Source organism: Ahaetulla prasina, chromosome 4, assembly GCF_028640845.1.
Source record: "Ahaetulla prasina isolate Xishuangbanna chromosome 4, ASM2864084v1, whole genome shotgun sequence".
Classification (NCBI taxonomy): Eukaryota; Metazoa; Chordata; class Lepidosauria; order Squamata; family Colubridae; genus Ahaetulla; species Ahaetulla prasina.
In genome coordinates this window covers 40667341-40683245 of record NC_080542.1, presented here as the reverse complement: position 1 = coordinate 40683245, position 15905 = coordinate 40667341, and the positions used below count along the sequence as shown (strand labels likewise).

General features: G+C 35.0%; 1 protein-coding gene across 6 annotated transcripts in view; it reads right to left on the bottom strand.

The window, feature by feature from the left end:
* ATP6V0A1 (ATPase H+ transporting V0 subunit a1) overlaps positions 1-15905 on the bottom strand; it is a 60752-nt gene that overhangs the window by 37842 nt on the left and 7005 nt on the right. For 3 of the 6 annotated variants that reach the window (XM_058179837.1, XM_058179841.1, XM_058179838.1), the window contains exons 5-7: positions 12188-12316; positions 5604-5707; positions 2161-2287 (exon numbers count right to left, since the gene is read on the bottom strand). In XM_058179837.1, coding sequence (XP_058035820.1) covers positions 2161-2287; positions 5604-5707; positions 12188-12316 — 360 coding nt within the window. The remainder of the gene's footprint in view (positions 1-2160; positions 2288-5603; positions 5708-12187; positions 12317-15905) is intronic. The other 3 variants (XM_058179840.1, XM_058179842.1, XM_058179839.1) reach the window with 2 other exon arrangements.

Below are 15905 nucleotides of genomic sequence, written 5' to 3'. Positions count from 1 at the left end.
TGGTCAGATCCGCCTCCCGGGCCAGGAGCAGAAGCCGACTTCAGAAAAGGAGGGTGCGCGGCTTTGCGAATTGCTTCAGGCATTCAGGGAGGAAAAAGAGCGTTGCCTCCATGCATTGCATATTCTGACGTTTTTTTCCTCAATTCTCCGAAGCAATTTACAGAATAAGAAAAGGAAGGTGCGCAGCTTTGCGAATTGCTTCAGGCAATCGGGGAGGAAAAAGAGTGTTGCCTCCATGCATTGCATTTTCCAGCATTTTCCTCCTCAATTCCCCGAACAATTTGCAGAGCCTTCCTCCTCCTTTTCTGAAGTCGGCTTCTGCTAGTGGCTTGCTGGGCGCTGCGCAGGAGGTGTCAGGCAAGGCGCTGCTATCAAAAAACTGTTGCCATGATCTCTAATGCCTGGAACCGCCCGAAAACGCGAGGCTCTTTCTTTGCCTCTGCACACCCCATTTTTGGAACTGGGGTGGCAGTGGAGATCTCCAGGCGGCAGAAATCGTGGCAACAGTGTTTTTGGGTGGCAGTGCCTTGCCTTTTGCCCCCTGCGCAGTGCCTGCTTCGCCAAGCAAGTCCCAACCTCCGTGCTTCCCCAGGCCACTTCCGGAATCAGGGTCCGACCAAGGCAGCAAAGGCGCAGGGAACTTCTGGGAAGCCCGGCACTGTGTTTATGTGATGGCAGCATCCAGGAGGACTGAAGTGCTAGGTAGGAAGACGGGGCATCTCAAGAATGGAGCCTTCGGTGCCAAGTCCCCCTTCCGCCCCCATGAAAATCATCCCCCACCCTACCCTACCCACTCCAGTTAGAGTGATAGGATTTGTTTTAAACTGTTAAAAAGATCTTTGCTACCCGTTATCAAAATTCGAATGGAAGTGAGGACACTTCTGATCCTGATGCTGGTAGGCAGAGGCAGGATTCTTTTTTTCTTGTTTTCCTCCCACCAAATTAAGGTGCGTCTTATACTCCGGTGCATCTTATACATCAAAAAATACGGTAAATAGGATTTCAAACAGTAAATTTTCCTTGAAATCATTCTATACCCTCATAAATCTTCAACCAAGATCACCAAGTAGCCATAGGATAATGGAAGAGGGGGAGGAAGTATAAGAAAACCATTCCTTTTACATTCTGAATAATGTATTACCAGGAGAAACAGCAACAGAAGCAAAGAAGCCACAAAGATAAACCAAGACTGCTGATTAAAGAGATAATCTGAAGTAAACAAGTGGGAGGTAAAGAAATAAATGGCAAGGAACTGATATCAACAGTATACTTTTGAATCCAAACCCTTGAACTTTCCCAAGAGGCCAGCAGCACATTTTTCAGACAGATGGCTAGAATCGGATAGAAACTCACCCTTCCTGCATTTGTTCAAATGAAAACATTTTTCATTAGTAATTTTTTGCACAAACTTTATAAGAATAGAGGCACTTGTTATGACCAGAGTTTTGCTTTTCTTTGTAAACAGAAATATAGAAACAGAAAACTGATGGCAGGGGGAAAAAAACCTAATGGTCCATCGAGTCTGCCCTTTGAGGGTTTTTTTCCTTTTTATTTATTATTATGCATTTATTATTTTTAATTATTATTTTTATTTATTTCATTTTTTAATTTTTGTCAGATGATGGACATATGTTTATCCCAAGCATGTTTAAATTCAGTTACTGATGACCAACTCATTATCTCCGCTGGAAATGGGTTCCAAGGCTCCAGTTCTCCTTCTGTGAAGTAATGCTTTCTAACATTATTGTTATGTTATTGTTGATCTTCCCTCCTGTCAACTTGAGATTATGCCCCCAGGTTCTTGATTTTTGCTTAATATTGAAAATACTGCCTTATAGAACCTTATTCATACCCAGCGCACCTTTCAGGTGGCTCAAGCTGCATTTACCCTTCTCAAGTTGCTTCAGATGAGTGTATGCTTTGTAGGCACAGAAAAGACCACTAGTAGGCCTTCACCCGAAGCAGGTTGAAGAAGTGGTGGTCATCACAGGAGATGACCCACCATGGCCTCAGTCAAAGCACAGCCTTGAAGGGCAAAATGCAGCAGGGAGATATTGGTTCGGCTGTCCATAACAATCCCCATTCCTCATATGGCCCCTTGGGAAAATTAATTGCCCACCCCTGGTCTACAGCCTGCTGCTACAGAAATGGCCACTATACCGTTACTGGGTCCTCTAGAGGGTTTTCAATTTCAGCTTGTCGTAAGAAAACATTTCCACGGCACACCCTCCATAGCATCCGCTCAAAGGTCGGGATTCGCTCACGGTTGATCACTCCAGCCACAAATCTAAACAGAGGAGAAACCAAATAAAAACAAATAAAACAAAAGTATTAACTGTATAGCTGAATTATGAAAAGAACAATTAGGATACTCAATTCTAGAGACTAAATGGATCAAGATATAAAATGTGCGTGTGATCTAAAAATGAAATTAAATCTTTTTTCTTGATTAGAGAATAATTTAACATACAATTATGTTAATAATTAATTAATTAATAAAAATTAATGTGCATTCCTTTTAAAGCATTATTCTCAAGTGATGTTTTAAAAGGAATGTGCATTGATTTTTATGTTAAATTATATTCCTTAAACATGGAATTTGTCATAGTATAGCCTTTATCGTCATTGTACATCATGTATACAAAGAAATTGGTCATCTCATAAATAGCATGGCAAAAAGAATAATTTTATATAAATAGAAATAAACTATCTTGGCTTTACTCAAATACTTTGGCCACTTAATGAGAAGAAAGGACTCTCTGGAGAAGAGGCTAATGCTGGGAAAGATTGAGGACAAAGAAGAAAGGGACGATAGAGAACAAGGTGGCTGGATGGAGTCACTGAAGCAGTTGGCGTGAGATTAAATGGACTTCGGGTGAATAATAGAGGACAGGAAGGCCTGGAGGAATGTTGTCCATGGGGTCGCGATGCGTCGGACACTTCACAACTAACAACAAATCTTGATTTTAAGGAATGGATCTGGGATGTGTTTGCTACTTAATTTTGAAAAGCCTAAGTCCTAGCCTCTGAGTGAAGTGAAACTGATACCTGTATATCTGAATAAAATCAAACCATAGTTCAATACAGGGGAAAAATGGTCTGAAATGTAGGGAATTGTACAATTATTGAACCAATTCTTGAACCAATTCATAGTTTAGCTTACCCTTTCTGAACCAGATTATCCTTTAAATGTATGAATTTCAATTTTCAGAATTTTGACCTATGCTATGCTGGCTAAGAATTCTGAGATCAGGTTAGAAATAGCTAATTTCTGATTTTCCTGTATTGAATCTATATCTGTGGACTTCAATCTATCTCAGAAATTTATGGACTATAAAGAAAATCTATATTTTCGATGTTGCAATCTATGATTAAAAATAAGACATAAACAGCTTCTAATTTTTGTATAATGCTTACCTACCATATTTTAATTTAGATTCTTAATGGTCAACATAAACTAAGGTTTGGTTTGGAGCAATGTCTGAGCTATCGAGGAATGAATGCTACTGTACAAAAAGATCAACGCTTAAATACATGCATTTTTAAATTCTTGAAGTTCACTGAGAATACCTGTTATCAAAATATCAAGATAGGCCTTCCAATTCAAGGTATTGGTTACCACCTTTAAAGCGCTCCATGGCATAGGACCGGGTTATTTATGGGACCGCCTACTGCTACCAGCGGCCTCCCATCGACCAGTGCACTCCCATAGGGAGGGTCTCCTCAGGGTGCCATTGGCCAGACAATGTCGGCTGGCGACCCCCAGGGGGAGGGCCTTCTCTGTGGGGGCACCAACCCTCTGGAACAAGCTACCACCAGGTATCCGCCAACTCCCTGATCTCCGGACCTTTCGATGCGAGCTGAAAACATTTCTGCTCCATCGCGCAGGACTGGCCTAATGGTTTTTAAATGAGGTTTTTATTGGTTTTATAGTATCCAGCCAACTTTGAATTTTCGCTTTTTAAATTGGTTTTAATTTTTGTATCAATTGTTTTATTCTGGCTGTAAACTGCCCAGAGTCCTTCGGGAGAAGGGCGGTATAGAAATTTAAATAATAAATAAATAAATAAATAAATAAATAAATAAATAAATAAATAAATAAATAAATACATTTCTGAAAGGAGTACAATCAGAAAATAAAATTTAAGGAAGACCTAGCTATTGGGGAAAACATACACTGCAAATGTCACACATCAGCTTTTGAAATTAATATTGATGTTTATCTGCACAACTGGGTCTTCTTCAATGCTTAATAGCATATTAAAAATTAAGATACGTTATAGAAGAAACAACTAGAAAACATCAAGACAGTTATAGAATAAAATTACCCCTCACTGACTTCTTGCTAAAGAAAAAAAAATACTTGGATTTATGGATTTGATGATTTGGAAAGAACAGATTATGGAAAGAATGATATAAACTTAGAAAGGGAGTAAAATATTGAATACATTTATAACTGCTTTTTAACCCTCTCCCCACCCCTGCTCTGTTTCTTCTCCTTAATTGGGCTCTTGTTTGTCTCTTCAACTTATCAAGGTTGACTCAGCTTTCCATCCTTCTAAGGTGGGTAAAATGAGGAGCCAAATTGTTGGAGGCAATATGCTGACTCTGTAAAAACTGCTTAGAGAGGGATGCAAAGTATTATAAAGCAGTATATAAGTCTATGTGCTAAGTGCTATTGCTATTTATTCATTATTTTTCTTTCTTTTCTAAAATATATATTTTATCATTAAAAATAATGAAATTTATTATAAAAAATAAAAATATTTTTAGAAAATCCTTCTGAATAAAATTGATAGACGTTAAGACTTTATCAAAATTAATAGCAACAGCTGTGGGAAAATGTGTCTCTAAGTTAAATAGTGCAGTGTAGTGCTTTAAAAAAATTAAGGAATGCAGATTGAAGCCCATGTTTGGGCATGGAACTCAATATGGAATTTGAGTCAGTTACATTTTCTCAAGTCAATGTATTTCTGAGGGCGTTTATGGGAATAAAATGAGAGAGAAGAACAATATATGCAGTATACATTCCTTCCATTCTCTGAGAAAAGGGTGGGATATACATCAGCAAAGGTAAAGTGGAGTAAAACAAGCATACTGCTGTTCTACCCAAAATAAATTAAAACTATTTATTTTCTTGGCAATCTTCCTGTGTCCTAATAGGATTTCTAATTTCCTAAATTTAGAAACAAATGAATCAATTATAATTAATATAAAATTATCAATTATGACTGTTAGTGAGCCATACCTGATTATCTTCTCCAGACATTTTTATCAACACCTTTAGAGTACAACAATTGATACTCTAGAAATATTGTAGATTATCTTTTCAAAACTATGATAAATTTGTTTTCAGTTTATTACATTCTACTAGTCATAGATACAGAAATCAAATCCACACTATTTTAGATTAATATATATACTTATTATCCAGTAACTGATTCAGCTGATAAAGAAAAGGTTAAGTGCAGAGGACAAGACTGCCAACTTGTATTTTCCTATGCAAGAAACCAAGAATAATATTACAGTATACTGGGGCAACTCTGGTCCTTAACATCAGTACTACAATTTTTATTAAGTACCATTAATTCTGAAAAACATACCCCAATCGCAGTGGGGCCCCTCTTCCCATTTCGCTTGGTTCCAACAACGATGAGGACTCCTCCAACAACTCAGGATCCGCCATCTGCTGATGATGCAATTCAGCCTGAATTCACAAATCAATTAATATCTAATGAAACTAGTTAGTGGCATGCAGGGGATGAGGAACCAGGAGATGGATGAGAAAAAGAGAAGAAAAGCAGAGAAGAAGAAACAGTGCAAAAGAAGAGAAAGCTTAAAGAAAATATGAGTGAGAGACAAAGCATCTTTATATAGCCAAAGAGGGGGGAAAGCAAAACACTCATGATCACAGATTTTTCAAGCTAGACAACAATTAACCTAGATTGCAAGTTAAGCTCCATAGGAATATGGTAGAAAAAGAGCAATTTTCTATTTTTGTTGATCTGGAAAGGGGAATTTTTTTTTATTTAAATGACAACTTACAACTTAATCATGAGCATCTACTCTGTACTAGGGAAAATTGCAGGGGAGGTTACAACAAAGAATGCTATGAATAATCTAGAATCTGAAAATAAAACAAAAGGAATCACAGCAATTGCCACAAAATGAGAAGTTGCCTGGTCAAAGATATGATGCAACATATACAAGGCAGTGTATATTCCATTTTAAAAAGTGAATTCTGCCTAAATTATAACTAATCAATCTATCCTTATTCAACTTACATAAATATTTATATTTGTGTTAATCCCTAGAAGAGTAAAGAATGAGAACTGAAGCAAACTACTGAGAGTTCGTGGGGTTTTTTCCATAATTTTAGCGGCTATTTCCCCATATATTTTACTTAGTTAAGTGATTAACAACTAATAATATCTATATAAGGAATGTAAGATTTTTTTTAACAAGATTCCTTATATGACAAGCATCAAAACACATCCAAACAAAAATCTGCAGTTCGAACCACACACTGCATAAAATACTGACCCTCTCTTCCTTTGAGATTTCAGCATAGTTAAGCTCACTTTTTTTCGAAACATGTATCGTATTCATCCAAAAGGTAGGCAGAAAAAATGATTAATGCAGTGGGGGGAAATATCCAGTCTCCCCATCTTTTCAATTTATGGCTGACAAATCCACTGAAATCAGTTCTGGAGATTTTCCCACTGACTCTGTAAATGTGTGCACATGATACACTTGTATATCTGAGGAAATATTCACGAGAGTTGTGCAGTGCTTTAGATTCAGAAGTTCATGTGGCTATGTAACAAACACCTTTTAAATCAAACAAATGTTTTCTTAGGCTCATGACACTGCAGCATCATTTTAAAAAAGCACAACTCTTTTGTTTCCAAAGGTGCTAACATATAGTATATGTTAATTAGACTATCCATATAACTTTTTCTTTGAAACTGAAGGGCAGGGTCAGAATAAAAATCATAGTCATATATTAATAGACTACATAACTAATCAAACTTAAATGCTTGTAAAATAAAATAAGTATATTTACAAGATTAACTGTTCCTCTACAAAAAAAAAATTCTCTCATGAGAAAAAAATAAAACAGAATTGATGTACCCACATATGCTTTTTCCTTCCAACATATGGAATTGAAGGAGTAAGCAAAAAAAGATGAGCAAGGCAGGAACCAGCAATTTCCCCTCTAGCAAGATGTTAAAACATAAATCAAAAGCCTTTCCAAGGCTATCAAAACAACTCTAGAGCACATGCCTATAGAATGACTGATTTCTGCTAACTGTAATGGACACATGTTCAGGTTTCATTCCTATCTGCAATAAAAGCTCTTGCCGATGCTCAGTAAACCAATTTCAGAATTGGGGATTAAGTGCCTAGAGAGCCAAGATTTATAGCCGTGCCAATGTGAGGCCTGACAGCAAAAATTAAAAAGAGAAAGAAACACAATGGTGATGAGAGTAAGGGAAAGAGATAATGGGCAAGGCATGAAAAAAAAAAGCCCTACTCAAGATATAGACTCAACACTGTCAAACTATTTACTAAATCTACACTACTATTAATCTTCTCATCGTTTCCATCACCAATATCTTTCAACTTATGACTGTAACTTTTTGTTGCTATCATTAAGGGTTAAATTGTACCCTATGACCATCATTTATGTTGTAAATGTTGTACCTTGATGAAGGTATTTTTTCTTTTATGTACACTGAGAGCATATGCACCAAGACAAATTCCTTGGGTGTCCAATCACACTTGGCCAATAAATTCTATTCTATTCTATTCTAGAAAAGTGGTTAAATTCATCAAGCAAACTGTCTCTTCCAAGCAGTAACTAATCTTCAAAATCCTTTCTTACCAATTCACAGATTTAAAAAAAAATATTTGCTTTTGAAAATGGAATTCAAAATTCTCATGGAATAAAATCCTTTAATTACTACTATATAGCAACGGCTACTACAGAGCTACTATAATTCTGTCCAATATTACTGACTATGATTATATGTAATATACACAACCCTCATTAAATAACCAGGTTATTTTTGCAAAAACAACACATGTATATTCCTTACATGCATTTGTAAAGAATAATTTGTAAAGAACAAAAGCAAAACAATTTACTTTTTTTTACAATTCAAATAATAAGCATATAAAAATATTTTAGTTTAGCATGCACAACATTTCTTGCTTAGCGTGACTTCCATTTTTTTATATAGTGCATTCCATCTCTCTACAAATAGGATGGAATTCACAGATAACCTTTGTTTCTATAACTTCTTAGCTGGGAGTCCTGGGAACTTAACTTGCAGAAGCACTAGTGACATAGCTCTGGAAGAATGACAATGCCACACCTCCAGGAAAAACATTACATGGGAGAACCAATTTTTTTTTCACAAACCACACAGTTAAAAATACAGTTAAAGAAAAGCAAAAGCAGATGAAGCTTTGGAAGGAAAAGTTCTCACCTTCCAATGCATGCAAAGCATTCCTGCAAAATAGATTGCTTTTCATACTTATTTGAAGTTGAAGACACCTACACATCAGAACAAGCAGCAGGCCATAAAAAAAAGAGCATGGCCTAGCAAAAAAGCCCATGGAGTTACCAACCTCAGCACAAAAGTATCTACTGAAGAAAATCTCTCACTGAAAAATCTGTATAGTTTTAACATAATTGGGGGAAATACAATATATGTTGATTCCCAGGCCAAATATATTCCTTTTGCTTTCAAATTCTTTTCTCTACAATTATATTCTTCAAAATATTAACATTCTTTAAACAAGAAGCTCTTTCCCTGCAATGACTTTGCATTAGTTTCAAGCATCAAAGGATAGTCACTTCTCAAAAAAATATCTTTTTTACATTCCAAGGGGTGAAACATTTTAAAATTCCTGCACAAATGTACACAAAGATATATACAATTCTGGATAGACAGTAATGCATCATGTGAATAAGTGTTAATCTTTGTGCTAATACTTGTAATAATACTATCATTATCTGTCATTCCACACAAATGTTTTCTGTTAAGGTCCAATTTTCCTCCTAACATTTCAATATCTGTGTCCATTATCATGCTGAATTTCAGCTGTGGAAATATACCAAGAAATACAATCAACTAAAAAGGCCAGCCCTCTCTCCTGTAAAATACCTACTCTAGCACACATACAAACGTACATGCTCAAATGAAGAATCTTGAATTGAATTTGAAATAAAAATTATAATGGTTATTGTTATATTTCAAGAACTTTCCAAAGAAAAGTTAACAAATAGCAGGGAGGCTCAATTTTGGCATTTTAAAATCAGAAGCAAAATACTACTTTAATACTACCTATTACATACCTTTAATGGAATAGTTTATTTTAAAGGCAGGAAGGTAGTATTCATCAGTGCCCTCCTGTAAGAATTATGTATCTCCTCTGCTAAAGCAAGAAACATTAAATTTTCAAAACAGTGGAAAGTAAACCCAATTTATGATCATTATTCATAAGCAACTATATAGAAGAAGCAAGTCAAGATCCTTCTGCCAGAACACATAAAGCAGGAGACATATTTTCAGTTTCCAGCACCTGCAGCAAGGATCACCGTGAGAAGGAAGAAATGACAGATGCAAATAAGAACTAAAGATGGGACATGATGAAAAAAAGAAAAAGAAAGAAAGAAATCAGAGGAAAGAAATGGGAACTGCATGCCATTAACCATTACTTTTCCAGTCTTGTTTCAGTCTATTCTGAACAGTTATGGTTTATACATTCCGAGATATTATTCCAGTTCTCACTGTGCTCTTTACAAGATAAAGATATGAAGAATGAGAAAATGACTAGCAGTTAATAGAATCAAAATCACTGTGTTCTTTTTTGACATGCAACAAATGGCTACACCGGCAGAGCAAACATTTTTATTCAGTGAGCCCCAAATTCTCCTATAACTCCACCTCAATTAAATCAAAGTCTGCAAGCCTTGCGAGCCATTTCTTGCTATTAAACAACAAATATTAAAAAAATCTCTCCCAAAAGATTTATAAAGTCTTCAAAATGTTGAATGCAGCAATTAGTGTGGTTAAAAAAAGGAAGATGGAGCAACTAGACCATGCCACCTTAAAAACACACTCTAAATTTGGAGCCCTGCTAGCTGGTTATGTAAAGTTTTTCAAAGAATGAACATGAAGTAACTCGTAACTATAAGGGCTAGATCTCAATGCAAAGTTATAGCACAATATATGGAATCCACAGTGATCAGTCCAGATATAGACATTTTTTATTCTTCTTTAGTGATATTATTGATCACCACATGCTATGTAGGGTTCGAAGCTGAAAAGCCCAATTCTTACAAAGAGCAGTAAAAATACTTCAAATGTGTTAGGATTGTACCACTTTAAAATGCATTGGGGTTTAAATTAGGGTAGTTCTTGCATTAAAAAAGATATCAGATATATAAAAAATTGGCAATGTGGTTTAGAAGAAATTGTCTTAATGTAAGAATGTCCAGCACAAGCTGTTTCACATCATTGATATGTTATGAATTTTATGCTGATAAAATTCAAGCCAGTATTCTGGGCAAACTGCAAGGATCTAAGTTACATAGTTAATTTTCATCTGCCCTTGAGGAAAAAAACATTTTTCCAGTCATGTCCAAGAGAAAACAACTCAGAGAATATTCAGCATGGTACTAGATAATCTACTGAAAAGGAAATAGGACTGTCATTATATGCAAGACTAATATAAAAATAATTGCATGAATTAAAGTTAATATTCGCAGCTGATGTTGTCCAAGATAACCTGGATTCAAATGTTCTTTAAATTAGCTCTTAAGCAGTTCAAGAAGATCAAATACATGCATGTTGACAAGACAAAGAAAAATTGGACAAGCACATGTTGCACAAAGGTTGGATGCTTTTCCAAGCACCACCTTTTCAAAAGACATTCTATAACTGTTATAATTAAACTTTTGTTTTAAAAACAGTAATTGACCTTTCTTGTCATGGTGGCAGTAAAAAAAATGAAATATTTACTTGCATGTGTACACAGACATCAATAACTCCAAAACCACAATCTGCAAGCTGATATTCAACATCTGAAGTTAGGCACCCAGCACCATTATTGTATAGATTCACCACATCATTATTCACAAAGCAAGTGAAAACAGCCATAGTGCAAAAGACTTTTTAAATATATATATATATATATATTAATCATTCTGTTTACACAACAAATTTCTTCTTGTTTGGAGCACTGCATAAGAAGATTTCATATCTTTAGCATATTCAAGTAATTACTGAAAATGCACCCAAAAACCCGTTTTTATATAATGTTTGTAAACTGAACAACCTAAATCTAAATGTATACCTGAAACCAAGTATAGCCCAGTAACAGGGTTTCTGAATAGGAAAGTTTTGACTTAAATTATTTTTTTCAATGAAGATATTTGTAGATACAGATTTCTTAAATTCCTCCCTTTTATTTTTTCTTGAAGCCAAACAAGACTGCGAAAACCTCAATAAAATTCCTTAATCTAGATTTGGAAGAAAAATGCTCCAGATAAGTGAGTTTAGGACCTCAGGCCATTAAAATTATGGCTTAAAGCAATGATGGGTAATGTGTTTTCTTCACAATTCTTGGATTATAATTTTACTGACCTCAGGCCAGTAAAATTATGGCTTACAGCAATGATAAGTAATGTGTTGTTCTTTACAATTATTGGATTATAATTTTACTGTTTACTGCTTGAGACAGTAAGGTCAATAGTCAAGGAGCATAAGATATGTAGGAGAAAAGTGTAGAAGAAGATTGTCCTTCCCTGATTTAAACATATAAGAATATTCAATCACTTCTGCTTTAACACTGTGCTCTAAAAATATAGCACTTTATGTCTTTGTATTTCCGTAAACTCTCTTTTCTACTTAACTGTAAAACATGCTTAGAGATATTCTAAATCCTTGTGTGCCTGCAAGATGTCCTAGAAACTAAGAGTACAAATAGATTTTTCTATGACCAATTCCCAAATGTTCATGAATGATAAAATACAGTTTGCAAGAACGCCTCAGAAGCAAATAGAGCTACCAACCCAAATTGCAACTTAAGTAGGCATTTGTAAGAAGGAAAACAGTGGGTTATGATGGGCTGGCCCAGATGATAAGAATTGAAAACATTCCGATATTCTGACCTCATCAAAAAATTGTTGAGTTTTTCGGAGTATGAATTTCAACTCTGTTAGTTCTAGGAAATTTCTTTTCAGGGCTTCCTGGTTGGTGTTGATCTCTTTGAGCTCATTCTCTATTTTCTCAAAGTTTGCCTAGAAAGTGATAGGGAGGAAACAAGAAAAAGTAAAGCAATTATCAATATACTTCAGGCATGTTTATTTTTTCAGTGTGCATATTAATGTAAACTACAATGAAGAATCATGATGCAGTGTTGGACAGACGTTAGCCTCAATATAAATGCTGCAGCATAGGCCTCAATTTAAAGTTCAATAACTTTACATTTTATATCTATTTATATACAAATTATATCAATCAATTATTGAAAATTCATTTTTGAAAGTTCCCAAATATTTTCTCTCTAATTTTTTAAATTATATTGTTGTAGAACATACATATTATATTTACAGTATTTTGATACAATGATATATGCACAATATTAAATAAAGACATCTAATACTCCAATGTTTAAATAACTTTAAAAAGTAAAGTTCAAAGTGTGGCCTGGGGAGCTGTTCAGGTAGTCCACAAAATTCAAATATTTATTTATTTTATTTATTTTGTCGAGTACATATTAAATAATATATATGTAAGTATAAGCATGAATTAAATACATAAAATGAATACAATTAAAGGGAACATTAGAACAGGGATGGTAGGCACGCTGGTGCTCTTATGCATGCCCCTTACAGACCTCTTAGGAATGGGGTGAGGTCAACGGTAGACAGTTTTAGTTTTGGGGATTTTGATGTGAGACCACAGAGTTTGGTAGTGCATTCCAGGCATTAACAACTCTGTTACTGAAGTCATATTTTCTGCAATCGAGTTTGGAATGGTTCACTTTAAGTTTGTATCTGTTGTGTGCTTGTATATTGTTATGGTTGAAGCTGAAGTAGTCATTGACAGGAAGGACATTGTAGCAGATGATTTTATGAGCTATGCTCAGGTCATACCGAAGGCATAAAATAAATGAATATTTTAACATTTCTTTGTTTTAATTTTTAATATAGTACATGTCAATAGATATAACCCACATAAATAAAAAGATATTTTGGTCCTCAATCATTTTTAAGAATGTAAAGAGATCCTAACACCAAAATGTTTGAGAATCCCTTGATTTAGACCATTAAAATATATATACATATATACACACACACACACACACACAAACACACACACACACATATATATACATATATACATGCATACATATACATACATACATACATACATACAGTATTGTATCATTATTAACTATGATCATCTTGCGTAACTTCATCTTGCAATATCGATAGGAATAAAATTATTAGTTTTGCATCCAAAAGTGAATACGTATAGTCCTCGGCTAACAATAGTAATTGGGACTGGAATTTCCATCACTAAGCAATGCATTCAAAAAGTGAAACAATAAATGATCACAATACTTAATGAAGGCAATCCCAACACTTTGCATTGCCATTGTTAAGCGAGGACTGTGGTTTATTAAACGAGTGCCAGGTGGTTTACAGGAAGCAGGCCAGTAGGAAGGTAACGTGGTGCATGGAGGAACCAGGCACTGCTATTACCAAGTTGGGGAGGATGTATGATGGCCTGTAAGATACAGCATAAGTGCAACCAGCTCCTGCCACATATGGGGAAATGTGTAAGTGGCCCTCAAGGCACAGTAGGACCTTGGTGATTTTTGCTAGGCTGCAAGATGTAAGTGACTTATCAGAGCTACTTGCAACCTTCCCTGCTGACTTCGCCATTGACTTTGCTTGTGGGAAGCTGACACAGAAGATTGCAAATCACAATCATAAGACCAAAAGACACTTCAATCACTGTAAGTGGAAGCCAAATGCCAAGATGCAACCATTTGACTATGGACTGCAGTGATGGCTGGAACTTTGAAAACCACTCGTCTCCTTTTTCAGCACTGTCGTTAAGTTTGCTGAACAAATGATTGGTAACTGAATGTATATAACTACATCAAAATTACATCAAAATATGTTACAACTGTTTCTCTTTCTATCATGGCTTTTTACTTAATATTAAGGTCTCCTCTGTATTGTTACTTATTATTTGTGCATATGGAAAAAAGAAAAAGATAGACAAAGCAAATCTGTCAACAATGACTGAAAAAAAGATGGGGGGAAAACTTAGTTTTTGTGCTTCTGCTAATTTATAAACATTTATAAACATTTAGGTCCCCTAGAAATCAAACTATAATTGTTTATACTTGCTATGCTGTGATATATACATGGGAAACAATCTTGCTTAAATTTTGTTTTGCAATCTTGCTTAAGTTCTGTTGAGAATGTATACTGTTAATTAATACATATTCTCCAAGTTATAGTTCTGAATCAGATACAGGTAGTCCTCCACTTACATCAATACATTTAAACGCCGTTTGTTACAACATCACTGAATGAATGATAATAAGAAACATTCCTTGAAGCTCCAGCTATGGTGGTACTACCACAATTATGTAATCTAAATGTGGATGCTTGGCAGCTGTACTGATTGATGATACTGGTAGTGTCCCACAGTTTATATAATCTTGTCCTGTGTGAATGGTTTCTGCTTCATTCCTTCATCCGCCACCCATCTATGTCTTCATCTATTTCCAACCTTTTGTCCACCCTACCCTTTGTTAGCTATCCTGTCTCATGACTTTACCTAGCGACCATACAGTCCTTGTTTAACATCCATAACCAGTACTGCAGGAACTACTAATCAGCAGCATATCACATGATGATGTGCTTAATTACCACTTTGCTCAGCAATAGAAATTCTGGTCCCAGTTAGGATTGTAATTCAAAGACTTATATTATCCAAATTGTATTTTCATCCACTATTTTTCTTAATCAACACAGAATTTTAAATATTTGAAATATTTCTCCCGGCCTCCTCCAAATGCTAATATTCACACAAACACATAATTCAATATCAAAGCACCAGAATCTCATAAGAAGCTTAATGGTAACTGTTTACCAATCTCTTTTTGGCAAAAAAAAAAAATCTCACAAAAGTGAACTAGAATGATCTCTCAATTTTAAGCTGCTTCTTGGCCTATTTGCTTTTTCTATTTGTCTTTGCTACGCACTCACATTCTGATAGAAAGGAGTAACAGAAATAGGAAATACTATCAGGGAAACAAAAAAGAGGCTTTGATGGTTTAGGAGCAATCAGTGCTGAATCACTATATTGTAACAAAAAAATTGAAGGAGGTAACAAGGCAGAAAATAAGACACAGGGAATGGAAAAAGAGCTGATATGGGTATGTCACAAAAAGTAGGAAGCAAGGGTACATTTGGGTCCTAGAATTAATCTTTGTCAATATGCACATTTCCTTATGATGTGACATAGATTTTTATACCTAAGTGCCAATTTTCACTGGAATATATCATGAAATCTTTTTTTCTCATTTTTCATATATTAGCATAGTACACAACTTGTTTCTATACTATAACAATCTGTTTAGTTTTATTATCAAAGCCTTGCTATTTATGATGTTGTAGCCTTTATTGAAAGTATATTTGTGGCTTTATGTATTTAGTAATGAAAAGCAGAATATTTATAGCTAAATGTACAGTATCCAAATTTACCATAGCTATTCACTAAAATCAATACTCAAGGGATTTGCTCCTGAGAGAAACCAGTTCAAAACTAAGAAAAAATATTGTATTTTGCACTTTTTTCTAA